Genomic DNA, 27,121 nt, shown 5'->3' on the forward strand with positions numbered 1-27,121 from the left:
CGTATTTATGCAACCACATAGACTTCAATGGGCACTTTTGGTTCATGAATATGCAAAAAATAAGACATGCTGCGATTATTTGCACACGACCAAACATTGTGCGCAGAATCCGCTTGTCTGAAGACCTCAGAGCCAATCAATGCGGTTTATTCTGTCCGTATGACACGCACTTAATGCAAATGAGCCCCACAGGAGCATTATCCATTTATAGGAACCCAAACACCGTGGATAGCCGTCAGATGAGCGCTCCCCCCCCCGGCAGCTTCAATGGGAAGAGAAAGCTGCTGCCGGACACTTCTGATGGGAGATGCCCCCCCTCCTTCCTGAGAACAGAAGGAACCATTGGGCGTTGATCCTCCTCGCCCCCCGCATTATCTATCAGGGTAGATGGGGAGACCCCCGAACACCTAAGAGCTTAGTCACACGGACCCAATACAGTCACTGGGGCTTTACACTCAGCTTTCTACATGGACTAGTGGTCTGTGTGCAAAAACAATCGCTGCATGTCCTATTTTGGTCCGACCAGTGGGTGCGCAAAAAAATGAACCAGCGCACAAATGGATGACATCATTGTAATCTCCATTTTGATGGATCTTTGCTAGGCAAGTCTATAAAATAAATTCAGCCGCCTTCTGTTTTTGCATGCAAGAAAAAAACGGATGTCATACAGATGACACACGACGCGAAAAACGGACACGCAACAGGTACAGGTGCAAAATGGACCTGCAGATGGATCCACGGGCACTGGATGAGAGCTGAACACCCCGGTGTGAATGAGCCCCTACATAGTCGGCCTGGAAGAACGCGTTAGGACAGGCTATGTGTCTTATGTGTATGGCGGCCTACAGATCCCAAAAAGTCCTTCTGTGCAACGGGATGAGACATCTGGGCCTTGCAGCAGAGACATAATGCTGAACACGGGTGATGCAACTCCACATGTGCGCAACGTGAGCAAAATATAAGCAGCGCCAAAAGCATTCCTTCATTCTATGAGTGAGATGAACATTAAAGGAGACCTCGCTTCATCCTTTAGGGCTGATTGACAGGTCTACAAAACCGGAAGGGTCGGCCATGAGGATCTCCCAGGAGGATTGCCCAGGAGGATTACCCATGAGGATCACCCACGCGGATCACCCAGGAGGATTGCCCAGGAGAATCACGCACAAGGATCGCCCAGGATCACCCATGAGGATCACCCATGAGCATCTCCCATGAGCATCTCCCAGGAGAATCACCCATGAGGATCTCCCAGGAGGATTGCCCAAGATGATCTCACACAAGGATCACCCACGAAGATCTTCCATGAAGATCATCCACGAAGATCTCCCATGAGGATCTCCCATGAGGATTGCCCAAGATGATCTCACACAAGGATCACCCACGAAGATCTTCCATGAAGATCATCCACGAGGATCGCCCAGGAGGATCACCCATGAGGATCTCCCATGAGGATTGCCCAGGAGGATTGCCTATCAGGATCTCCCACAAGGATCGCCCAGCAGGGGGTTCTCTGCTGGGGTTATAATCGGGGTGTGTCACGTAATCTTCGTGGGGGCTGATTAATGCTCAAGATGAATATCCAAATATAAGGACAATGTGTCTCCTCTCCCTGGTAATCCACTGGAAGCTGCAGATCACAGAACCTCGGGGATGGCTGCCTGGTGGAGGAAACACAGAGAAAACACCAGTTATACATGCTGTCAGGAAGAGGGCACAGCGGCAGCAGGTAGGCGCGGCGCCGCTGCTCATCCTGTGCTTACTCCCTGCAAATGTCATCCATATCAAAGCAGCTCCGCAGAGCGGCCCCCCGCAGACCCCGGCCGGCCACGAAGATACCTACCATCGCTGTTGTGACAACATTACCGGCTTGTAGCCCTCGAATATCAGAAGGTCTGAGTGATTTCACATATTAGTTTTCCATCACCATTTATTATATCTCTGTATTCTTCTTCTAACTGCTGACTAACTGGCAATACACTAAGCTGACAGAAGTATGTGCCCCCCGCAGTCCGGCGCAGTCAGGTGATGTGTAGTATTAGGTATAAAGCAGAGGATCTCACAGCAGACCCCAGTACAGAAACCATCAGATGCCCCCCAGTGTACAGCTGACGACAGGGTATGGGAGGGGGATGTCACCAGGTGTAGAGCTGACAATGGTGTCTGGTGGTGGGATGTCACCAGGTGTAATGCTGACAACGGGGTCTGGCGGTGGGATGTCACCAGGTGTAGAGCTGACAACGGGGTCTGGTGGGGGGGATGTCACCAGGTGTAGAGCTGACAACGGGGTCTGGTGGGGGGGATGTCACCAGGTGTAGAACTGACAACGGGGTCTGGCGGAGGGATGTCACCAGGTGTAGAGCTGACAACGGGGTCTTGTGGGGGGATTTCACGACGTGTAGAGTTGACAATGGGGTCTGGTGGTGGGATGTCACCAGGTGTAGAACTGACAGCGGGGTCTGGCGGAGGGATGTCACCAGGTGTAGAGCTGACAACGGGGTCTGGCAGAGGAATGTCACCAGGTGTAGAGGTGACAACGGGGCCTGGTGGGGGGATGTCACCAGGTGTAGAGCTGACAATGGGGTCTGGTGGGGGGATGTCACCAGGTGTAGAACTGACAACGGGGTCTGGCGGAGGGATGTCACCAGGTGTAGAGCTGACAACGGGGTCTGGCAGAGGAATGTCACCAGGTGTAGAGGTGACAACGGGGCCTGGTGGAGGAATGTCACCAGGTGTAGAGGTGACAACGGGGCCTGGTGGAGGAATGTCACCAGGTGTAGAGCTGACAACGGGGTCTGGTGGGGGGATGTTACCAGGTGTAGAACTGACAGCGGGGTCTGGTGGGGGGATGTCACCAGGTGTAGAGCTGACAGCGGGGTCTGGTGGAGGGATGTCACCAGGTGTAGAGCTGACAACGGGGTCTGGTGGTGGGATGTCACCAGGTGTAGAGCTGACAACGGGGTCTGGTGGTGGGGATGTCACCAGGTGTAGAGCCGACAACAGGGTCTGGGAGAGGAATGTCACCAGGTGTAGAGGTGACAACGGGCTCTGGTGGGGGATGTCACCAGGTGTAGAGCCGACAACGGAGTCTGGTGGGATGTCACCAGATGTAGAGTGACAATGGGGTCTGGTGGGGGGATGTCACCAGGTGTAGAGATGACAACGGGGTCTGGCGGGGGGATGTCACCAGGCGTAGAGCTGACGAAAGGGTCTGGTGGGGGCATGTCACCAGGTGTAGAGGTGACAACGGGGTCTGGTAGTGGGATGTCACCAGGTGTAGAGCTGACAACGGGGTCTGGTAGTGGGATGTCACCAGGTGTAGAGCTCACAACGGGGTCTGGTGGTGGGATGCCACCAGGTGTAGAGCTGACAACGGGGTCTGGTGGGGGATGTCACGAGGTGTAGAACTGACAACGGGGTCTGGTAGTGGGATGTCACCAGGTGTAGAGCTCACAACGGGGTCTGGTGGTGGGATGCCACCACGTGTAGAGCTGACAACGGGGTCTGGTGGGGGATGTCACGAGGTATAGAACTGACAACGGGGTCTGGTGGGGTGATGTCACCAGGTGTAGAGCTGACAACGGGGTCTGGTGGGGGGATGCCACCAGGTGTAGCGCCGACAACGGGGTCTGGCAGAGGGATGTCACCAGGTGTAGAGCTGACAATAGGGTCTGGTGCTAGGGAGGTCACAGGGTGTAGAGCCAACAACGGGGTCTGGAGGGGGGATGTCACCGGGTGTAGAGCTGACAATAGGGTCTGGTGGTGGGATGTCACCAGGTGTAGAGCTGACGACGGGATCTGGTGGGAGGATGTCACCAGGTGTAGAGCTGACAACGGGGTCTGGTGGGGGGATGTCACCAGGTGTAGAGCTGACAATAGGATCAGGTGCTAAGGAGGTCACCAGGTGTAGAGCCAACAACAGGGTCTTGTGGGGGGATTTCACGAGGTGTAGAGCTGACAATGGGGTCTTGTGGGGGGATTTCACCAGGTGTAGAACTGACAATGGGGTCTGGTGGGGGGATGTCACCAGGTGTAGAGCTGACAACGGGGTCTGGTGGGAGGATTTCACCAGGTGTAGAGATGACAACGGGGTCTGGTGGGGCGATGTCACCAGGTGTAGAGCAGACAACGGGGTCTGGGAGAGGGATGTCACCAGGTGTAGAGCTGACAACGGGGCCTGGTGGAGGGATGTCACCAGGTGTAGAGCCGAGAACGGGGTCTGGTGGGGGATGTCACCAGGTGTAGAGCCGACAACGGAGTCTGGTGGGATGTCACCAGATGTAGAGTGACAATGGGGTCTGGTGGGGGGATGTCACCAGGTGTAGAGATGACAACGGATTCTGGCGGGGGGATGTCACCAGGCGTAGAGCTGAGGAAGGGGTCTGGTGGGGGCATGTCACCAGGTGTAGAGGTGACAACGGGGTCTGGTGGGGGGATGTCACCAGGTGTAGAGATGATGACGGGGTCTGGCGGGGGCATGTCACCAGGTGTAGAGCCGACAACGGGGTCTGATGGGGAAATGTCACCAGGCGTAGAGCTGACAATGGGGTCTGGTGCGAGGATGTCACCAGGCATAGAGCTGATAAAAGGTCTGGTGGGGGGATACCACCAGACGTAGAGCCGCCGACGGGGTCTGGTGGGAGGATGTCACCAGGCGTAGAGCCGACGACAGGGTCTGGCGGGGGGATGTCACCAGGCGTAGAGCCGACGATGGGGTCTGGTGGGGGGATGTCACCAGGCGTAGAGCCGACGACGGGGTCTGGCGGGGAATGTCACCAGGCGTAGAGCTGACAACGGGGTCTGATGGGGGGATGTCACCAGGCGTAGAGCTGACAATGGGGTCTGGTTGGAGGATGTTACCAGGCGTAGAGCCGACGACGGAGTCTGGCTGGGGGATGTCACCAGGTATAGAGCTGACGACGGGGTCTGGCGGGGGAATGTCACCAGGCGTAGAGCTGACAACGGGGTCTGAGGGGAGATGTCACCAGGCGTAGAGCTGACAATGGGGTCTGGTTGGAGGATGTCACCAGGTGTACAGCTGACAATAGGGTCTGGTGGGGGGATGTCACCTGACGTAGAGCCGACGACGGGGTCTGGTGGGAGGATGTCACCAGGTATAGAGCTGACGATGGGGTCTGGTGGGGGGATGTCACCAGGTGTAGAGCTGACAACGGGGTCTGGCGAGTGGATGCCACCAGGCGTAGAGCCGACGATGGGTCCCGGCGGGGGGATGTCACCAGGCGTAGAGCCGACGACTGGTTCCGGCGGGGAGATGTCACCAGGCGTAGAGCCGACGACAGGGTCTACCGGGGGGATGCCACCAGGCGTAGAGTCGACGACGGGTTCTCACCACGTGTACAACTGATAACCAGCTCTGGTGGTGGGATGTCACCAGGCATAAAGCTGACAACGGGGTCTGATGCAGGGATGTCACCAGGCGTAGAGCTGACAATGGGGTCTGGTGGGAGGATGTCACCAGGCATAGAGCTGATAAAAGGTCTGGTGGGGGGATGTCACCAGGCGTAGAGCCGACGACGGGGTCTGGCGGGGAATGTCACAAGGCGTAGAGCTGACAACGAGGTCTGATGGGGGGATTTCACGAGGTGTAGAGTTGACAATGGGGTCTGGTGGTGGGATGTCACCATGTGTAGAACTGACAGCGGGGTCTTGTCGGGGGATGTCACCAGGTGTAGAGCTGACAACGGGGTCTGGTGGGGGGATGTCACCAGGTGTAGAACTGACAACAGGGTCTGGTGGTGGGGATGTCACCAGGTGTAGAGCCGACAACGGGGTCTGGGAGAGGAATGTCACCAGGTGTAGAGGTGACAACGGGGCCTGGTGGGGGATGTCACCAGGTGTAGAGCTGACAACGGGGTCTGGCAGAGGGTTGTCACCAGGTGTAGAGCCGAGAACGGGGTCTGGTGGGGGATGTCACCAGGTGTAGAGCCGACAACGGAGTCTGGTGGGATGTCACCAGATGTAGAGTGACAATGGGGTCTGGTGGGGGGATGTCACCAGGTGTAGAGATGACAACGGGGTCTGGCGGGGGGATGTCACCAGGCGTAGAGCTGACAACGGGGTCTGGCGGGGGGATGTCACCAGGCGTAGAGCTGACAACGGGGTCTGGTGGGGGTATGTCACCAGGTATAGAGGTGACAACGGGGTCTGGTGGAGGGATGTTACTAGGTGTAGAGCTGACGACGGGGTCTGGTAGGGGGATGTCACCAGGTGTAGAGATGATGACGGGGTCTGCGGGGGCATGTCACCAGGTGTAGAGCTGACAACGGGGTCTGGCGGTGGGTTGTCACCAGGTGTAGAGCTGGCAAAGGGCTCTGGTGGCGGGATGTCACCAGGTGTAGTGCCTACAATAGGGTCTGGTGGGGGGATTTCACCAGGTGTAGAGCTAACGACGGGGTCTGGTGGGAGGATGTCACCAGGTGTAGAGCTCACAACGGGGTCTGGTGGTGGGATGCCACCAGGTGTAGAGCTGACAACGGGGTCTGGTGGGGGGATGTCACTAGGTGTAGAACTGACAACGGGGTCTGGCAGAGGGATGTCACCAGGTGTAGAGCTGACGACGGGGTCTGGGAGGGGGATGCCACCAGGTGTAGAACTGACAACGGGGTCTGGTGGGGGGATGTCATCAGGTGTAGAGCCGACAACAGGGTCTGGCAAAGGGATGTCACCAGGTGTAGAGCTGACAACGGGGTCTGGTGGTGGGGATGTCACCAGGTGTAGAGCCGACAACAAGGTCTGGGAGAGGAATGTCACCAGGTGTAGAGGTGACAACGGGGCCTGGTGGGGGATGTCACCAGGTGTAGAGCTGACAACGGGGTCTGGCAGAGGGTTGTCACCAGGTGTAGAGCCGAGAACGGGGTCTGGTGGGGGATGTCACCAGGTGTAGAGCCGACAACGGAGTCTGGTGGGATGTCACCAGATGTAGAGTGACAATGGGGTCTGGTGGGGGGATGTCACCAGGTGTAGAGATGACAACGGGGTCTGGCGGGGGGATGTCACCAGGCGTAGAGCTGACAACGGGGTCTGGCGGGGGGATGTCACCAGGCGTAGAGCTGACAACGGGGTCTGGTGGGGGCATGTCACCAGGTGTAGAGCTGACAACGGGGTCTGGTGGGAGGATTTCACCAGGTGTAGAGATGACAACGGGGTCTGGTGGGGGGATGTCACCAGGAGTAAAGCCGACAACAGGGTCTAGCAGAGGGATGTCACCAGGTGTAGAGGTGACAACGGGGTCTGGTGGGGGATGTCTCCAGGAGTAGAGCCGACAACCGGGTCTGTTAGAGGGATGTCACCAGGTGTAGAGGTGACAACAGTGTCTGGAGGGGGGATGTCACCAGGTGTAGAGGCGACAACAGGGTCTTGTGGGGGGATGTCATAAGGTGTAGAGCTGACAATAGGGTCTGGTGGGGGGATGTCACCAGACGTAGAGCCGACGACGGGGTCTGGTGGGAGGATGTCGCCAGGCGTAGAGCTGACAACGGGGTCAGCTGGTGGGATGTCACCAGGTGTAGAGCTGACAACGGGGTCTGGTGGTGGGGATGTCACCAGGTGTAGAGCCGACAACGGGGCCTGGTGGAGGGATGTCACCAGGTGTAGAGCTGACAACGGGGTCTGGTGGGGTGATGTCACCAGGTGTAGAGCCGACAACGGGGTCTGGCAGAGGGATGTCACCAGGTGTAGAGCCAACAACGGAGTCTGGTGGGATGTCACTAGATGTAGAGTGACAATGGGGTCTGGTGGGGGGATGTCACCAGGTGTAGAGATGACAACGGATTCTGGCGGGGGGATGTCACTAGGTGTAGAGCTGACGACGGGGTCTGGCGGGGGCATGTCACCAGGTGTAGAGCTGACAACGGGGTCTGATGGGGGAATGTCACCAGGCGTAGAGCTTACAATGGGGTCTGGTGCGAGGATGTCACCAGGCATAGAGCTGATAAAAGGTATGGTGGGGGGATGTCACCAGACGTAGAGCCGCCGACGGGGTCTGGTGGGAGGATGTCACCAGGCGTAGAGCCGCCGACGGGGTCTGGTGGGAGGATGTCACCAGGCGTAGAGCCGACGACAGGGTCTGGCGGGGGGATGTCACCAGGCGTAGAGCCGACGATGGGGTCTGGTGGGGGGATGTCACCAGGCGTAGAGCCAACGACGGGGTCTGGTGGGGAATGTCACCAGGCGTAGAGCTGACAACGGGGTCTGATGGGGGGGATGTCACCAGGCGTAGAGCTGACAATGGGGTCTGGTGCGAGGATGTCACCAGGCATAGAGCTGATAAAAGGTCTGGTGGGGGGATGTCACCAGGCGTAGAGCCGACGACGGAGTCTGGCGGGGGGGTGTCACCAGGCGTAGAGCCGACGACGGGGTCTGGTGGGGGTGTGTCACCAGGCGTAGAGCCGACGACGGGGTCTGGTGGGGGGGTGTCACCAGGCGTAGAGCCGACGACGAGGTCTGATGGGGGGATGTCACCAGGCGTGGAGCTGACAATGGGGTCTGGTTGGAGGATGTCACCAGGTGTACAGCTGACAACAGGGTCTGGTGGGGGGATGTCACCAGACGTAGAGCCGACGACGGGGTCTGGTGGGAGGATCTCACCAGGCGTAGAGCCGACGACGGAGTCCGGCGGGGGGATGTCACCAGGTATAAAGCTGACGATGGGGTCTGGTGGGGGGATGTCACCAGGTGTAGAGCTGACAACAGGGTCTGGTGGGAGAATGTCACCAGGTGTAGAGCTGACGACGGGGTCTGGCGAGTGGATGCCACCAGGCGTAGAGCCGACGATGGGTACCGGGGGGGGATGTCACCAGGCGTAGAGCCGACGACTGGTTCCGGCGGGGAGATGTCACCAGGCGTAGAGCCGACGACAGGGTCTACCGGGGGGATGCCACCAGGCGTAGAGTCGACGACGGGTTCTCACCACGTGTACAACTGATACCCAGGTCTGGTGGTGGGATGTCACCAGGCATAAAGCTGACAACGGGGTGTGGTGGTGGGATGTCACCAGACGTAGAGCTGACAACGGGGTCTGATGGGGGGATGTCACCAGGCGTAGAGCTGACAATGGGGTCTGGTGGGAGGATGTCACCAGGCATAGAGCTGATAAAAGGTCTGGTGGGGGGATGTCACCAGACGTAGAGCCGCCGACGGGGTCTGGTGGGAGGATGTCACCAGGCGTAGAGCCGACGACGGGGTCTGGCGGGGGGATGTCACCAGGCGTAGAGCTGACGATGGGGTCTGGTGGTGGGATGTCACCAGGCGTAGAGCCGCCGACGGGGTCTGGTGGGAGGATGTCACCAAGCGTAGAGCCGACGACAGAGTCTGGCGGGGGGATGTCACCAGGTATAGAGCTGACGACGGGGTCTGGTGGGAGGATGTCGGCTGGCGTAGAGCCGACGATGGGGTCTGGTGGGGGGATGTCACCAGGCGTAGAGCCGACGACGGGGTCTGGCGGGGAATGTCACCAGGCGTAGAGCTGACAACGGGGTCTGATGGGGGGATGTCACCAGGCGTAGAGCTGACAATGGGGTCTGGTTGGAGGATGTCACCAGGTGTAGAGCTGACAACAGGGTCTGGTGGGAGAATGTCACCTGGTGTAGAGCTGACGACGGGGTCTGGTGGGAGGATGTCACCAGGCGTAGAGCCGACGATGGGGTCTGGTGGGGGGATGTCACCAGGTGTAGATCTGACGATGGGGTCTGGTGGGGGGATGTCACCAGGTGTAGAGCTGACAACAGGGTCTGGTGGGAGGATGTCGCCAGGCGTAGAGCCGACGATGGGGTCTGGTGGGGGGATGTCACCAGGTGTAGAGCCGACGACGGGTTCCGGCAGGGGGGATGTCACCAGGCATAGAGCCAACGACTGGTTCCGGCGGGAATATATCACCAGGTGTAGTGCTGACGACTGGGTCCGGCGGGGGGATGTCACCAGGCGTAGAGCCGATGACGGGGTCTGGCGAGGGGATGTCACCAGGTGTAGAGGTGACAACAGTGTCTGGTGGGGGGATGTCACCAGGTGTAGAGCTGACAACGGGGTCTGGCGTAGGAATGTCACCAAGTGTAGACTCGTCGATGGGGTCTGGTGGAGGGATGTCTCCAAGTGTAGAGGTGACAACGGGTTTGGCGGGGGGATGTCACCAGGTGTAGAGACGACAACAGGGTCTGGTGGGGGGATGTCATAAGGTGTAGAGCTGACAATAGGGTCTGGTGGGGGGATGTCACCAGACGTAGAGCCGACGATGGGGTCTGGTGGGAGGATGTCGCCAGGCGTAGAGCCGACAACGGAGTCCGACGGGGGGATGTCATCAGGTATAGAGCTGACAATGGGGTCTGGTGGGGGGATGTCACCAGACGTAGAGCCGACGACGGGGTCTGGTGGTGGGATGTCGCCAGGCGTAGAGCCGACGACGGAGTCCGGCGGGGGGATGTCACCAGGTGTAGAGCTGACAACAGGGTCTGGTGGGGGGGATGTCACCAGGTGTAGAGCTGACGACGGGTCTGGCAGGTGGATGCCACCAGGCGTAGAGCCGACGATGGGTTCCGGCGGGGGGATGTCACCAGGCGTAGAGCCGACGACGGGTTCCGGCGGGGGGATGTCACCAGGCATAGAGCCGACGACTGGTTCCGGCGGGAATATATCACCAGGTGTAGTGCTGACGACTGGGTCCGGCGGGGGATGTCAGCAGGTGTAGAGCTGACGACTGGTTCCGGCGGGGGGGTGTCACCAGGCGTAGAGCCGACGACGGGGTCTGGTGGGGGTGTGTCACCAGGCGTAGAGCCGACGACGGGGTCTGGTGGGGGGGTGTCACCAGGCGTAGAGCCGACGACGAGGTCTGATGGGGGGATGTCACCAGGCGTGGAGCTGACAATGGGGTCTGGTTGGAGGATGTCACCAGGTGTACAGCTGACAACAGGGTCTGGTGGGGGGATGTCACCAGACGTAGAGCCGACGACGGGGTCTGGTGGGAGGATCTCACCAGGCGTAGAGCCGACGACGGAGTCCGGCGGGGGGATGTCACCAGGTATAAAGCTGACGATGGGGTCTGGTGGGGGGATGTCACCAGGTGTAGAGCTGACAACAGGGTCTGGTGGGAGAATGTCACCAGGTGTAGAGCTGACGACGGGGTCTGGCGAGTGGATGCCACCAGGCGTAGAGCCGACGATGGGTACCGGGGGCGGGATGTCACCAGGCGTAGAGCCGACGACTGGTTCCGGCGGGGAGATGTCACCAGGCGTAGAGCCGACGACAGGGTCTACCGGGGGGATGCCACCAGGCGTAGAGTCGACGACGGGTTCTCACCACGTGTACAACTGATACCCAGGTCTGGTGGTGGGATGTCACCAGGCATAAAGCTGACAACGGGGTGTGGTGGTGGGATGTCACCAGACGTAGAGCTGACAACGGGGTCTGATGGGGGGATGTCACCAGGCGTAGAGCTGACAATGGGGTCTGGTGGGAGGATGTCACCAGGCATAGAGCTGATAAAAGGTCTGGTGGGGGGATGTCACCAGACGTAGAGCCGCCGACGGGGTCTGGTGGGAGGATGTCACCAGGCGTAGAGCCGACGACGGGGTCTGGCGGGGGGATGTCACCAGGCGTAGAGCTGACGATGGGGTCTGGTGGTGGGATGTCACCAGGTGTAGAGCCGCCGACGGGGTCTGGTGGAGGATGTCACCAAGCGTAGAGCCGACGACGGAGTCTGGCGGGGGGATGTCACCAGGTATAGAGCTGACGACGGGGTCTGGTGGGAGGATGTCGCCAGGCGTAGTGCCGACGATGGGGTCTGGTGGGGGGATGTCACCAGGCGTAGAGCCGACGACGGGGTCTGGCGGGGAATGTCACCAGGCGTAGAGCTGACAACGGGGTCTGATGGGGGGATGTCACCAGGCGTAGAGCTGACAATGGGGTCTGGTTGGAGGATGTCACCAGGTGTAGAGCTGACAACAGGGTCTGGTGGGAGAATGTCACCAGGTGTAGAGCTGACGACGGGGTCTGGTGGGAGGATGTCGCCAGGCGTAGAGCCGACGATGGGGTCTGGTGGGGGGATGTCACCAGGTGTAGATCTGACGATGGGGTCTGGTGGGGGGATGTCACCAGGTGTAGAGCTGACAACAGGGTCTGGTGGGAGGATGTCGCCAGGCGTAGAGCCGACGATGGGGTCTGGTGGGGGGATGTCACCAGGTGTAGAGCCGACGACGGGTTCCGGCAGGGGGGATGTCACCAGGCATAGAGCTGACGACTGGTTCCGGCGGGAATATATCACCAGGTGTAGTGCTGACGACTGGGTCCGGCGGGGGGATGTCACCAGGCGTAGAGCCGATGACGGGGTCTGGCGAGGGGATGTCACCAGGTGTAGAGGTGACAACAGTGTCTGGTGGGGGGATGTCACCAGGTGTAGAGCTGACAACAGGGTCTGGCGTAGGAATGTCACCAAGTGTAGACTCGTCGATGGGGTCTGGTGGAGGGATGTCTCCAAGTGTAGAGGTGACAACGGGTTTGGCGGGGGGATGTCACCAGGTGTAGAGACGACAACAGGGTCTGGTGGGGGGATGTCATAAGGTGTAGAGCTGACAATAGGGTCTGGTGGGGGGATGTCACCAGACGTAGAGCCGACGATGGGGTCTGGTGGGAGGATGTCGCCAGGCGTAGAGCCGACAACGGAGTCCGACGGGGGGATGTCATCAGGTATAGAGCTGACAATGGGGTCTGGTGGGGGGATGTCACCAGACGTAGAGCCGACGACGGGGTCTGGTGGTGGGATGTCGCCAGGCGTAGAGCCGACGACGGAGTCCGGCGGGGGGATGTCACCAGGTGTAGAGCTGACAACAGGGTCTGGTGGGGGGGATGTCACCAGGTGTAGAGCTGACGACGGGTCTGGCAGGTGGATGCCACCAGGCGTAGAGCCGACGATGGGTTCCGGCGGGGGGATGTCACCAGGCGTAGAGCCGACGACGGGTTCCGGCGGGGGGATGTCACCAGGCATAGAGCCGACGACTGGTTCCGGCGGGAATATATCACCAGGTGTAGTGCTGACGACTGGGTCCGGCGGGGGATGTCAGCAGGTGTAGAGCTGACGACTGGTTCCGGCGGGGGGATGTCACCAGGCGTAGAGCTGATGATGGGGTCTGGCGTGGACATGTCACCAGGTGTAGAGCCGACAACGGGGTCTGGGAGAGGAATGTCACCAGGTGTAGAGGTGACAACGGGGCCTGGTGGGGGATGTCACCAGGTGTAGAGCTGACAACGGGGTCTGGCAGAGGGTTGTCACCAGGTGTAGAGCCGAGAACGGGGTCTGGTGGGGGATGTCACCAGGTGTAGAGCCGACAACGGAGTCTGGTGGGATGTCACCAGATGTAGAGTGACAATGGGGTCTGGTGGGGGGATGTCACCAGGTGTAGAGATGACAACGGGGTCTGGCGGGGGGATGTCACCAGGCGTAGAGCTGACAACGGGGTCTGGCGGGGGGATGTCACCAGGCGTAGAGCTGACAACGGGGTCTGGTGGGGGCATGTCACCAGGTATAGAGGTGACAACGGGGTCTGGTGGAGGGATGTTACTAGGTGTAGAGCTGACGACGGGGTCTGGTAGGGGGATGTCACCAGGTGTAGAGATGATGACGGGGTCTGCGGGGGCATGTCACCAGGTGTAGAGCTGACAACGGGGTCTGGCAGGGGCATGTCACCAGGTGTAGAGCTGACAACGGGGTCTGGCGGTGGGTTGTCACCAGGTGTAGAGCTGGCAAAGGGCTCTGGTGGCGGGATGTCACCAGGTGTAGTGCCTACAATAGGGTCTGGTGGGGGGATTTCACCAGGTGTAGAGCTAACGACGGGGTCTGGTGGGAGGATGTCACCAGGTGTAGAGCTCACAACGGGGTCTGGTGGTGGGATGCCACCAGGTGTAGAGCTGACAACGGGGTCTGGTGGGGGGATGTCACCAGGTGTAGAACTGACAACGGGGTCTGGCAAAGGGATGTCACCAGGTGTAGAGCTGACAACGGGGTCTGGTGGTGGGGATATCACCAGGTGTAGAGCCGACAACAAGGTCTGGGAGAGGAATGTCACCAGGTGTAGAGGTGACAACGGGGCCTGGTGGGGGATGTCACCAGGTGTAGAGCTGACAACGGGGTCTGGCAGAGGGTTGCCACCAGGTGTAGAGCCGAGAACGGGGTCTGGTGGGGGATGTCACCAGGTGTAGAGCCGACAACGGAGTCTGGTGGGATGTCACCAGATGTAGAGTGACAATGGGGTCTGGTGGGGGGATGTCACCAGGTGTAGAGATGACAACGGGGTCTGGCGGGGGGATGTCACCAGGCGTAGAGCTGACAACGGGGTCTGGCGGGGGGATGTCACCAGGCGTAGAGCTGACAACGGGGTCTGGTGGGGGCATGTCACCAGGTGTAGAGCTGACAACGGGGTCTGGTGGGAGGATTTCACCAGGTGTAGAGATGACAACGGGGTCTGGTGGGGGGATGTCACCAGGAGTAAAGCCGACAACAGGGTCTAGCAGAGGGATGTCACCAGGTGTAGAGGTGACAACGGGGTCTGGTGGGGGATGTCTCCAGGAGTAGAGCCGACAACCGGGTCTGTTAGAGGGATGTCACCAGGTGTAGAGGTGACAACGGGATCTGGTGGAGGGATGTCACCAGGTGTAGAGCTGACAACGGGGTCAGCTGGTGGGATGTCACCAGGTGTAGAGCTGACAACGGGGTCTGGTGGTGGGGATGTCACCAGGTGTAGAGCCGACAACGGGGCCTGGTGGAGGGATGTCACCAGGTGTAGAGCTGACAACGGGGTCTGGTGGGGTGATGTCACCAGGTGTAGAGCCGACAACGGGGTCTGGCAGAGGGATGTCACCAGGTGTAGAGCCAACAACGGAGTCTGGTGGGATGTCACTAGATGTAGAGTGACAATGGGGTCTGGTGGGGGGATGTCACCAGGTGTAGAGATGACAACGGATTCTGGCGGGGGGATGTCACTAGGTGTAGAGCTGACGACGGGGTCTGGCGGGGGCATGTCACCAGGTGTAGAGCTGACAACGGGGTCTGATGGGGGAATGTCACCAGGCGTAGAGCTTACAATGGGGTCTGGTGCGAGGATGTCACCAGGCATAGAGCTGGTAAAAGGTATGGTGGGGGGATGTCACCAGACGTAGAGCCGCCGACGGGGTCTGGTGGGAGGATGTCACCAGGCGTAGAGCCGCCGACGGGGTCTGGTGGGAGGATGTCACCAGGCGTAGAGCCGACGACAGGGTCTGGCGGGGGGATGTCACCAGGCGTAGAGCCGACGATGGGGTCTGGCGGGGGGATGTCACCAGGCGTAGAGCTGACAACGGGGTCTGGTGGGGGCATGTCACCAGGTGTAGAGCTGACAACGGGGTCTGGTGGGAGGATTTCACCAGGTGTAGAGATGACAACGGGGTCTGGTGGGGGGATGTCACCAGGAGTAAAGCCGACAACAGGGTCTAGCAGAGGGATGTCACCAGGTGTAGAGGTGACAACGGGGTCTGGTGGGGGATGTCTCCAGGAGTAGAGCCGACAACCGGGTCTGTTAGAGGGATGTCACCAGGTGTAGAGGTGACAACGGGATCTGGTGGAGGGATGTCACCAGGTGTAGAGCTGACAACGGGGTCAGCTGGTGGGATGTCACCAGGTGTAGAGCTGACAACGGGGTCTGGTGGTGGGGATGTCACCAGGTGTAGAGCCGACAACGGGGCCTGGTGGAGGGATGTCACCAGGTGTAGAGCTGACAACGGGGTCTGGTGGGGTGATGTCACCAGGTGTAGAGCCGACAACGGGGTCTGGCAGAGGGATGTCACCAGGTGTAGAGCCAACAACGGAGTCTGGTGGGATGTCACTAGATGTAGAGTGACAATGGGGTCTGGTGGGGGGATGTCACCAGGTGTAGAGATGACAACGGATTCTGGCGGGGGGATGTCACTAGGTGTAGAGCTGACGACGGGGTCTGGCGGGGGCATGTCACCAGGTGTAGAGCTGACAACGGGGTCTGATGGGGGAATGTCACCAGGCGTAGAGCTTACAATGGGGTCTGGTGCGAGGATGTCACCAGGCATAGAGCTGGTAAAAGGTATGGTGGGGGGATGTCACCAGACGTAGAGCCGCCGACGGGGTCTGGTGGGAGGATGTCACCAGGCGTAGAGCCGCCGACGGGGTCTGGTGGGAGGATGTCACCAGGCGTAGAGCCGACGATGGGGTCTGGTGGGGGGATGTCACCAGGCGTAGAGCCAACGACGGGGTCTGGTGGGGAATGTCACCAGGCGTAGAGCTGACAACGGGGTCTGATGGGGGGGATGTCACCAGGCGTAGAGCTGACAATGGGGTCTGGTGCGAGGATGTCACCAGGCATAGAGCTGATAAAAGGTCTGGTGGGGGGATGTCACCAGGCGTAGAGCCGACGACGGAGTCTGGCGGGGGGGTGTCACCAGGCGTAGAGCCGACGACGGGGTCTGGTGGGGGTGTGTCACCAGGCGTAGAGCCGACGACGGGGTCTGGTGGGGGGGTGTCACCAGGCGTAGAGCCGACGACGAGGTCTGATGGGGGGATGTCACCAGGCGTGGAGCTGACAATGGGGTCTGGTTGGAGGATGTCACCAGGTGTACAGCTGACAACAGGGTCTGGTGGGGGGATGTCACCAGACGTAGAGCCGACGACGGGGTCTGGTGGGAGGATCTCACCAGGCGTAGAGCCGACGACGGAGTCCGGCGGGGGGATGTCACCAGGTATAAAGCTGACGATGGGGTCTGGTGGGGGGATGTCACCAGGTGTAGAGCTGACAACAGGGTCTGGTGGGAGAATGTCACCAGGTGTAGAGCTGACGACGGGGTCTGGCGAGTGGATGCCACCAGGCGTAGAGCCGACGATGGGTACCGGGGGGGGGATGTCACCAGGCGTAGAGCCAACGACTGGTTCCGGCGGGGAGATGTCACCAGGCGTAGAGCCGACGACAGGGTCTACCGGGGGGATGCCACCAGGCGTAGAGTCGACGACGGGTTCTCACCACGTGTACAACTGATACCCAGGTCTGGTGGTGGGATGTCACCAGGCATAAAGCTGACAACGGGGTGTGGTGGTGGGATGTCACCAGACGTAGAGCTGACAACGGGGTCTGATGGGGGGATGTCACCAGGCGTAGAGCTGACAATGGGGTCTGGTGGGAGGATGTCACCAGGCATAGAGCTGATAAAAGGTCTGGTGGGGGGATGTCACCAGACGTAGAGCCGCCGACGGGGTCTGGTGGGAGGATGTCACCAGGCGTAGAGCCGACGACGGGGTCTGGCGGGGGGATGTCACCAGGCGTAGAGCCGACGACGGAGTCTGGCGGGGGGATGTCACCAGGTATAGAGCTGACGACGGGGTCAGGTGGGAGGATGTCGCCAGGCATAGAGCTGACGATGGGGTCTGGTGGTGGGATGTCACCAGGCGTAGAGCCGCCGACGGGGTCTGGTGGGAGGATGTCACCAAGCGTAGAGCCGACGACGGAGTCTGGCGGGGGGATGTCACCAGGTATAGAGCTGACGACGGGGTCTGGTGGGAGGATGTCGCCAGGCGTAGAGCCGACGATGGGGTCTGGTGGGGGGATGTCACCAGGCGTAAAGCCGACGACGGGGTCTGGCGGGGAATGTCACCAGGCGTAGAGCTGACAACGGGGTCAGATGGGGGGATGTTACCAGGCGTAGAGCTGACAATGGGGTCTGGTTGGAGGATGTCACCAGGTGTAGAGCTGACAACAGGGTCTGGTGGGAGAATGTCACCAGGTGTAGAGCTGACGACGGGGTCTGGTGGGAGGATGTCGCCAGGCGTAGAGCCGACGATGGGGTCTGGTGGGGGGATGTCACCAGGTGTAGATCTGACGATGGGGTCTGGTGGGGGGATGTCACCAGGTGTAGAGCTGACAACAGGGTCTGGTGGGAGGATGTCGCCAGGCGTAGAGCCGACGATGGGGTCTGGTGGGGGGATGTCACCAGGTGTAGAGCCGACGACGGGTTCCGGCAGGGGGGATGTCACCAGGCATAGAGCCGACGACTGGTTCCGGCGGGAATATATCACCAGGTGTAGTGCTGACGACTGGGTCCGGCGGGGGGATGTCACCAGGCGTAGAGCCGATGACGGGGTCTGGCGAGGGGATGTCACCAGGTGTAGAGGTGACAACAGTGTCTGGTGGGGGGATGTCACCAGGTGTAGAGCTGACAACGGGGTCTAGCGTAGGAATGTCACCAAGTGTAGACTCGTCGATGGGGTCTGGTGGAGGGATGTCTCCAAGTGTAGAGGTGACAACGGGTTTGGCGGGGGGATGTCACCAGGTGTAGAGACGACAACAGGGTCTGGTGGGGGGATGTCATAAGGTGTAGAGCTGACAATAGGGTCTGGTGGGGGGATGTCACCAGACGTAGAGCCGACGATGGGGTCTGGTGGGAGGATGTCGCCAGGCGTAGAGCCGACAACGGAGTCCGACGGGGGGATGTCACCAGGTATAGAGCTGACAATGGGGTCTGGTGGGGGGATGTCACCAGACGTAGAGCCGACGACGGGGTCTGGTGGTGGGATGTCGCCAGGCGTAGAGCCGACGACGGAGTCCGGCGGGGGGATGTCACCAGGTGTAGAGCTGACAACAGGGTCTGGTGAGGGGGATGTCACCAGGTGTAGAGCTGACGACGGGTCTGGCAGGTGGATGCCACCAGGCGTAGAGCCGACGATGGGTTCCGGCGGGGGGATGTCACCAGGCGTAGAGCCGACGACTGGTTCCGGCGGGAATATATCACCAGGTGTAGTGCTGACGACTGGGTCCGGCGGGGGATGTCAGCAGGTGTAGAGCTGACGACTGGTTCCGGCGGGGGGATGTCACCAGGCGTAGAGCTGATGACGGGGTCTGGCGTGGGGATGTCACCAGGTGTAGAGGTGACAACAGTGTCTGGAGGGGGGATGTCACCAGGTGTAGAGCTGACAACTGGGTCTGGTGGGGGGATGTCACCAGGTGTAGAGGTGACAACAGTGTCTGGAGGGGGGATGTCACCAGGTGTAGAGGCGACAACAGGGTCTTGTGGGGGGATGTCATAAGGTGTAGAGCTGACAATAGGGTCTGGTGGGGGGATGTCACCAGACGTAGAGCCGACGACGGGGTCTGGTGGGAGGATGTCGCCAGGCGTAGAGCTGACAACGGGGTCAGCTGGTGGGATGTCACCAGGTGTAGAGCTGACAACGGGGTCTGGTGGTGGGGATGTCACCAGGTGTAGAGCCGACAACGGGGCCTGGTGGAGGGATGTCACCAGGTGTAGAGCTGACAACGGGGTCTGGTGGGGTGATGTCACCAGGTGTAGAGCCGACAACGGGGTCTGGCAGAGGGATGTCACCAGGTGTAGAGCCAACAACGGAGTCTGGTGGGATGTCACTAGATGTAGAGTGACAATGGGGTCTGGTGGGGGGATGTCACCAGGTGTAGAGATGACAACGGATTCTGGCGGGGGGATGTCACTAGGTGTAGAGCTGACGACGGGGTCTGGCGGGGGCATGTCACCAGGTGTAGAGCTGACAACGGGGTCTGATGGGGGAATGTCACCAGGCGTAGAGCTTACAATGGGGTCTGGTGCGAGGATGTCACCAGGCATAGAGCTGGTAAAAGGTATGGTGGGGGGATGTCACCAGACGTAGAGCCGCCGACGGGGTCTGGTGGGAGGATGTCACCAGGCGTAGAGCCGCCGACGGGGTCTGGTGGGAGGATGTCACCAGGCGTAGAGCCGACGATGGGGTCTGGTGGGGGGATGTCACCAGGCGTAGAGCCAACGACGGGGTCTGGTGGGGAATGTCACCAGGCGTAGAGCTGACAACGGGGTCTGATGGGGGGGATGTCACCAGGCGTAGAGCTGACAATGGGGTCTGGTGCGAGGATGTCACCAGGCATAGAGCTGATAAAAGGTCTGGTGGGGGGATGTCACCAGGCGTAGAGCCGACGACGGAGTCTGGCGGGGGGGTGTCACCAGGCGTAGAGCCGACGACGGGGTCTGGTGGGGGTGTGTCACCAGGCGTAGAGCCGACGACGGGGTCTGGTGGGGGGGTGTCACCAGGCGTAGAGCCGACGACGAGGTCTGATGGGGGGATGTCACCAGGCGTGGAGCTGACAATGGGGTCTGGTTGGAGGATGTCACCAGGTGTACAGCTGACAACAGGGTCTGGTGGGGGGATGTCACCAGACGTAGAGCCGACGACGGGGTCTGGTGGGAGGATCTCACCAGGCGTAGAGCCGACGACGGAGTCCGGCGGGGGGATGTCACCAGGTATAAAGCTGACGATGGGGTCTGGTGGGGGGATGTCACCAGGTGTAGAGCTGACAACAGGGTCTGGTGGGAGAATGTCACCAGGTGTAGAGCTGACGACGGGGTCTGGCGAGTGGATGCCACCAGGCGTAGAGCCGACGATGGGTACCGGGGGGGGGGATGTCACCAGGCGTAGAGCCAACGACTGGTTCCGGCGGGGAGATGTCACCAGGCGTAGAGCCGACGACAGGGTCTACCGGGGGGATGCCACCAGGCGTAGAGTCGACGACGGGTTCTCACCACGTGTACAACTGATACCCAGGTCTGGTGGTGGGATGTCACCAGGCATAAAGCTGACAACGGGGTGTGGTGGTGGGATGTCACCAGACGTAGAGCTGACAACGGGGTCTGATGGGGGGATGTCACCAGGCGTAGAGCTGACAATGGGGTCTGGTGGGAGGATGTCACCAGGCATAGAGCTGATAAAAGGTCTGGTGGGGGGATGTCACCAGACGTAGAGCCGCCGACGGGGTCTGGTGGGAGGATGTCACCAGGCGTAGAGCCGACGACGGGGTCTGGCGGGGGGATGTCACCAGGCGTAGAGCCGACGACGGAGTCTGGCGGGGGGATGTCACCAGGTATAGAGCTGACGACGGGGTCAGGTGGGAGGATGTCGCCAGGCATAGAGCTGACGATGGGGTCTGGTGGTGGGATGTCACCAGGCGTAGAGCCGCCGACGGGGTCTGGTGGGAGGATGTCACCAAGCGTAGAGCCGACGACGGAGTCTGGCGGGGGGATGTCACCAGGTATAGAGCTGACGACGGGGTCTGGTGGGAGGATGTCGCCAGGCGTAGAGCCGACGATGGGGTCTGGTGGGGGGATGTCACCAGGCGTAAAGCCGACGACGGGGTCTGGCGGGGAATGTCACCAGGCGTAGAGCTGACAACGGGGTCTGATGGGGGGATGTTACCAGGCGTAGAGCTGACAATGGGGTCTGGTTGGAGGATGTCACCAGGTGTAGAGCTGACAACAGGGTCTGGTGGGAGAATGTCACCAGGTGTAGAGCTGACGACGGGGTCTGGTGGGAGGATGTCGCCAGGCGTAGAGCCGACGATGGGGTCTGGTGGGGGGATGTCACCAGGTGTAGATCTGACGATGGGGTCTGGTGGGGGGATGTCACCAGGTGTAGAGCTGACAACAGGGTCTGGTGGGAGGATGTCGCCAGGCGTAGAGCCGACGATGGGGTCTGGTGGGGGGATGTCACCAGGTGTAGAGCCGACGACGGGTTCCGGCAGGGGGGATGTCACCAGGCATAGAGCCGACGACTGGTTCCGGCGGGAATATATCACCAGGTGTAGTGCTGACGACTGGGTCCGGCGGGGGGATGTCACCAGGCGTAGAGCCGATGACGGGGTCTGGCGAGGGGATGTCACCAGGTGTAGAGGTGACAACAGTGTCTGGTGGGGGGATGTCACCAGGTGTAGAGCTGACAACGGGGTCTAGCGTAGGAATGTCACCAAGTGTAGACTCGTCGATGGGGTCTGGTGGAGGGATGTCTCCAAGTGTAGAGGTGACAACGGGTTTGGCGGGGGGATGTCACCAGGTGTAGAGACGACAACAGGGTCTGGTGGGGGGATGTCATAAGGTGTAGAGCTGACAATAGGGTCTGGTGGGGGGATGTCACCAGACGTAGAGCCGACGATGGGGTCTGGTGGGAGGATGTCGCCAGGCGTAGAGCCGACAACGGAGTCCGACGGGGGGATGTCACCAGGTATAGAGCTGACAATGGGGTCTGGTGGGGGGATGTCACCAGACGTAGAGCCGACGACGGGGTCTGGTGGTGGGATGTCGCCAGGCGTAGAGCCGACGACGGAGTCCGGCGGGGGGATGTCACCAGGTGTAGAGCTGACAACAGGGTCTGGTGAGGGGGATGTCACCAGGTGTAGAGCTGACGACGGGTCTGGCAGGTGGATGCCACCAGGCGTAGAGCCGACGATGGGTTCCGGCGGGGGGATGTCACCAGGCGTAGAGCCGACGACTGGTTCCGGCGGGAATATATCACCAGGTGTAGTGCTGACGACTGGGTCCGGCGGGGGATGTCAGCAGGTGTAGAGCTGACGACTGGTTCCGGCGGGGGGATGTCACCAGGCGTAGAGCTGATGACGGGGTCTGGCGTGGGGATGTCACCAGGTGTAGAGGTGACAACAGTGTCTGGAGGGGGGATGTCACCAGGTGTAGAGCTGACAACTGGGTCTGGTGGGGGGATGTCACCAGGTGTAGAGGTGACAACAGTGTCTGGAGGGGGGATGTCACCAGGTGTAGAGGCGACAACAGGGTCTTGTGGGGGGATGTCATAAGGTGTAGAGCTGACAATAGGGTCTGGTGGGGGGATGTCACCAGACGTAGAGCCGACGACGGGGTCTGGTGGGAGGATGTCGCCAGGCGTAGAGCCGACGACGGAGTCCGGCGGGGGGATGTCACCAGGTATAGAGCTGACAATGGGGTCTGGTGGGGGGATGTCACCAAGTGTAGAGCTGACAACAGGGTCTGGTGGGGGGATGTCACCAGGTGTAGAGCTGACGACGGGGTCTGGCGGGTGGATGCCACCAGGCGTAGAGCCGACGATGGGTTCCGGCGGGGGGATGTCACCAGGCGTAGAGCCGACGACTGGTTCCAGAGGGGAGATGTCACCAGGCGTAGAGCCAATGACAGGGTCTGCCGGGGGGATGCCACCAGGCGTAGAGCCGACGACGGGTTCCGGCGGGGGGATGTCACCAGGCATAGAGCCGACGACTGGTTCCGGCGGGGATATATCACCAGGTGTAGAGCTGACAACTGGGTCTGGCGGGGGGATGTCAAAAGGTGTAGAGCTGACAACGGGGTCTGGCGCAGGAATGTCACCAAGTGTCGACTTGACGATGGGGTCTGGTGGAGGAATGTCACCAGGTGTAGAGCTGACAATAGGGTCTGGTGGGGGATGTCACCAGGTATAGAGCCGACAACAGGGTCTGGTGGGGGGATGTCACCAGGTGTAGAGCTGACAATAGGGTCTGGTGGGGGGATGTCACCAGGTGTAGAGCTGACGATGGCGTCTGGTGGAAGGATGTCACCAGTTGTAGAGCTGACAATGGGGTCTGGTGGGGGGATGTCACCAGGTGTAGAGCTAACAATAGGGTCTAGTGGGGGGATGTCACCAGGTGTAGAGCTGACGACGGGGTCTGGTGGGAGGATGTCACCAGGTGTAGAGCTGACAACAGGGTCTGGTGGGGGGATGTCACCAGGTATAGAGCCGTCAACAGGTTCTGGTGGGAGGATGTCACCAGGTGTAGAGCTGACAACAGGGTCTGGTGGGGGGATGTCACCACGTGTACAACTGATAACCAGGTCTGGTGGTAGGATGTCACCAGGCATAAAGCTGAAAACGGTGTCTGGTGGTGGGATGTCACCAGATGTAGAGCTGACAACAGTATCTGGTGGGGGGATGTCACCACGTGTACAACTGATAACCAGGTCTGGTGGTGGGATATCACCAGGCATAAAGCTGACAACGGGGTCTGGTGGTGGGATGTCACCAGACGTAGAGCTGACAACGGGGTCTGATGGGGTAATGTCACCAGGCGTAGAGCTGACAATGGGGGTTTGATGGGAGGATGTCACCAGGAGTAGAGCTGACGATGGGGTCTGGTGGGGGGATGTCACCAGGTGTAGAGCTGACAAAGGGGTCTGGTAGTGGGATGTCACCAGGTGTAGAGCTGACGACTGGTTCTGGGAGGGATATGCCACCAGGTGTAGAGCTGACAACGAGGTCTGGTGGGGAGATGTCACCAGGTGTAGAGCTGACAACGGGATCTGGTGGGGGGATGTCACCAGGTGTAGAGCCGACAACGGGGTCTGCAGAGGGATGTCACCAGGTGTAGAGCCGACAACTGGGTCTGGTGTGGGATGTTACCAGGTGTAGAGCGACAACGGAGTCTGGTGGGATGTCACCAGATGTAGAGCGACAACAGGGTCTGGTGGGAGGATGCCACCAGGTGTAGAGCTGACAACGGGGTCTGGTGGGGGGATGTCACCAGGTGTAGAGCCGTCAACAGGGTCTGGTGGGAGGATGTCACCAGGTGTAGAGCTGACAACAGGGTCTGGTGGGGGGACCTCACCACGTGTACAACTGATAACCAGGTCTGGTGGTGGGATGTCACCAGGCATAAAGCTGACAACGGGGTCTGGTGGTGGGATGTCACCAGACGTAGAGCTGACAATGGGGTCTGGTGGGAGGATGTCACCAGGCGTGGAGCTGACAACAGGATCTGGTGGGAGGATGTTACCAGGCTTGGAGGCGACGACGGAGTCTGGCGGGGGGATGTCACTAGGTATAGAGCTGACGACAGGGTCTGGCGGGGGGATTTCACCAGGCGTAGAGCCGCCGACGGGGTCTGGCCATGGGATGTCACCAGGCGTAGAGCCGACGACGGGGTATGTCACCCGGCGTAGAGCTGACAACGGGGTCTGATGGGGGGATGTCACCAGGTGTAGAGCTGACAATGGTGTCTCGTGGGGGGATGTCACCAGGTGTAGAGCTGACAACAGGGTCTGGTGGTGGGATGTCACCAGGTGTAGAGCCGACACGGGGTCTGGAGGGACAATGTCACCAGGTGTAGAGCTGACGACGGGGTCTGGCAGGGGAATGTCACCAGGTGTAGAGCTGTCAACGGGGTCTGGTGGGGGAATGTCACCAGGTGTAAAGCCGACAACGGGGTCTGGAGGGGGAATGTCACCAGGTGTAGAGATGACAACGGGGTCTGGTGGGGGGATATCACCAGGTGTAGAGCTGACAACAGTATCTGGTGGGGGGATATTACCAACCAATCAGAACGGGACATCACAGCTTCCACTGTTGGCCATGTTATTGGGGGATGGAACAACCTCTGCAACGCCACCTACTGAAAGGCAGAATTCCTGCAAGTCAATATCAGACTCTTTATACAAGCCTTCTAACAATGACCGGGAGTTAAAAGCCAAGCCAGAATCCATGCACAGACAGCTGTTTCGGGTGTGCTTGCCCCTCATCAGTGTGCAGTAGGTCTCTGGTTTGTCTAGTGAGAGGACGGTGATGTCGGTCAGGATCGCTAGCTTTTCTCCTTAGAGAGACACTTAGAAGGAGGCCCTATAAGTCTCCTCACTTACCTTCTAGGTTCTCTCCCCAAGGAGCAAAGATTGGTAGATGAAACCACCCGGTGTGTGCGGTGCCGCCACGTTCAGGGAGACCTCGTAAACTGACAGAACGTGGACAACGAAGCCTTGTAGATGTGAAGACATCACACACATTGTCTGTCATCGCTCAGGGGGTCTCACAGGACATTGGGACATCCATTAGCACCAGAACCCTCTATAGGGAACGGCATGTGAAGGGTTACCATGGACAAGCGGCTGCACACAACATCCCAGCAAAGAATGCACAGCGGCGCCTGTGATGGGGCTTGGAGCGACGGACTGTAAGTGAGTGGAAGCAAGTGTTGTGGATGAATCACAGTCCACCATGTCCCACCTGTCCTGATGCTGGAGGGTATTCTGTAGGGCTCTGGTAGCTCCTCCTGTTCCTCCGGTCCTGATGCTGGAGGGTATTCTGTAGGGCTCTGGTAGCTCCTCCTGTTCCTCCGGTCCTGATGCTGGAGGGTATTCTGTAGTCCTCTGGTAGCTCCTCCTGGTTGTCCTCCTTCTGTCCGGCCCTCCTGGTGGGTGTATCGCCCCGTGTCCTGCTATCTGCTCTTGTGTGGACAGTAAACCTTCTTGCTGCGGCACGTATGGATGCGCCATCCCGGAGCAACAGGACATCCTGATTGGCTGAAGATGGCGCCTCATGTGGCGGTAGTGAGAAGGACACCAGCGACACCCAGAACTAGAGAGGAAGCAGTCAGGAAGGAGAGAGGAACTGTCTCCCAGGGGGTCCTGCTGTTCCTCTCATTGGCACCGCAGCAGGTGAAGTGGCTTCCCGATGGCTCCTTCTGACCGCATGCACTGATGCCCTGCAGGTGACTTGGGGTTACCGCCGTCTTCAGGGGCTCCCGGAGGAACAGTCCAACTTGTCTGGATCGGCTTTCTCCAGTATTCGGCACTGCGGCATATAAGCAATAATGTATCCCGGAGCCGTGGGATCTGACCTCTGGATCTGCATTCACAGTCCTAACGACTAGGAAACCTTCTCTCTGCCTCGGGGTTAATAACCTGCAACATGATTCCGTCCGGAGACGCATCGCAGTTCTGGAAGAGCCGTGGCTCTGTGTCTTCTGAAAGAGACTTCTGTCTGGTCAAACAGTAAGATTCCTAGCGGAGATAAGAGGGGCGACGTCTCCCATTCACCCCTGGAAACTTCCATCCTTCTTGCAGCTTCTGGTTGTAGAATATTGCTGTGGGCAGAACGTGTCCGAAGCGTCCAGCACTGATACTATGGGAAGGACTTAGAGGGGTCCCACTTGTAAGATCAATGCCCTATTCTCAGGAGAGGTAGTGGGGGTCTGCCGAGGCCGGTGTTCTGGTGAGCAGCCCTGTATACTGGGAGTGACTGCATACTGAGGCCGGTTCACTTACAGTGCGGGGTCAGCACACAGTGTACAGGGGTCCTCAATGGCAGCTGTTGGTGACCTCCGCTGAGGGTAGATCGTCAGTCTTAGACGTAGGAGAACTCCTCTACTATCTACATTTATGGTCGATTATGTGTTATGGATGAAGAATATTTCTCAACTCCAGTCCTCACGGCCCCCCAACAGGCCAGGATGTGAGGATACAGAGAGAACGCCTGTACAGTACTGAGGAGATCCTGAAGACCTGACCTGTTGGGGGGGCTTGAGGACATTATCCC

The 27,121-nt window shown here is 59.8% G+C and overlaps 1 protein-coding gene across 2 annotated transcripts in view; it reads right to left on the reverse strand.

Moving 5' to 3' along the window:
* Positions 1–292: 292 nt before the first annotated feature.
* LOC136631729 (sodium channel subunit beta-2-like) overlaps positions 293–27,121 on the reverse strand; it is a 56,355-nt gene continuing 29,526 nt past the window's right edge. Inside the window, exon 5 of one of the 2 annotated variants that reach the window (XM_066606029.1) lies at positions 293–1,658. Coding sequence is in view for 1 of the 2 variants with exons in the window: in XM_066606028.1 (XP_066462125.1) it covers positions 1,635–1,658 (24 nt within the window). In the remaining variant the exon portion in view is untranslated. The remainder of the gene's footprint in view (positions 1,659–27,121) is intronic. The other variant, XM_066606028.1, reaches the window with a different exon arrangement.

The sequence above is a fragment of the Eleutherodactylus coqui genome, chromosome 6, assembly GCF_035609145.1.
Source record: "Eleutherodactylus coqui strain aEleCoq1 chromosome 6, aEleCoq1.hap1, whole genome shotgun sequence".
In the NCBI taxonomy this organism is placed as follows: domain Eukaryota; kingdom Metazoa; phylum Chordata; class Amphibia; order Anura; family Eleutherodactylidae; genus Eleutherodactylus; species Eleutherodactylus coqui.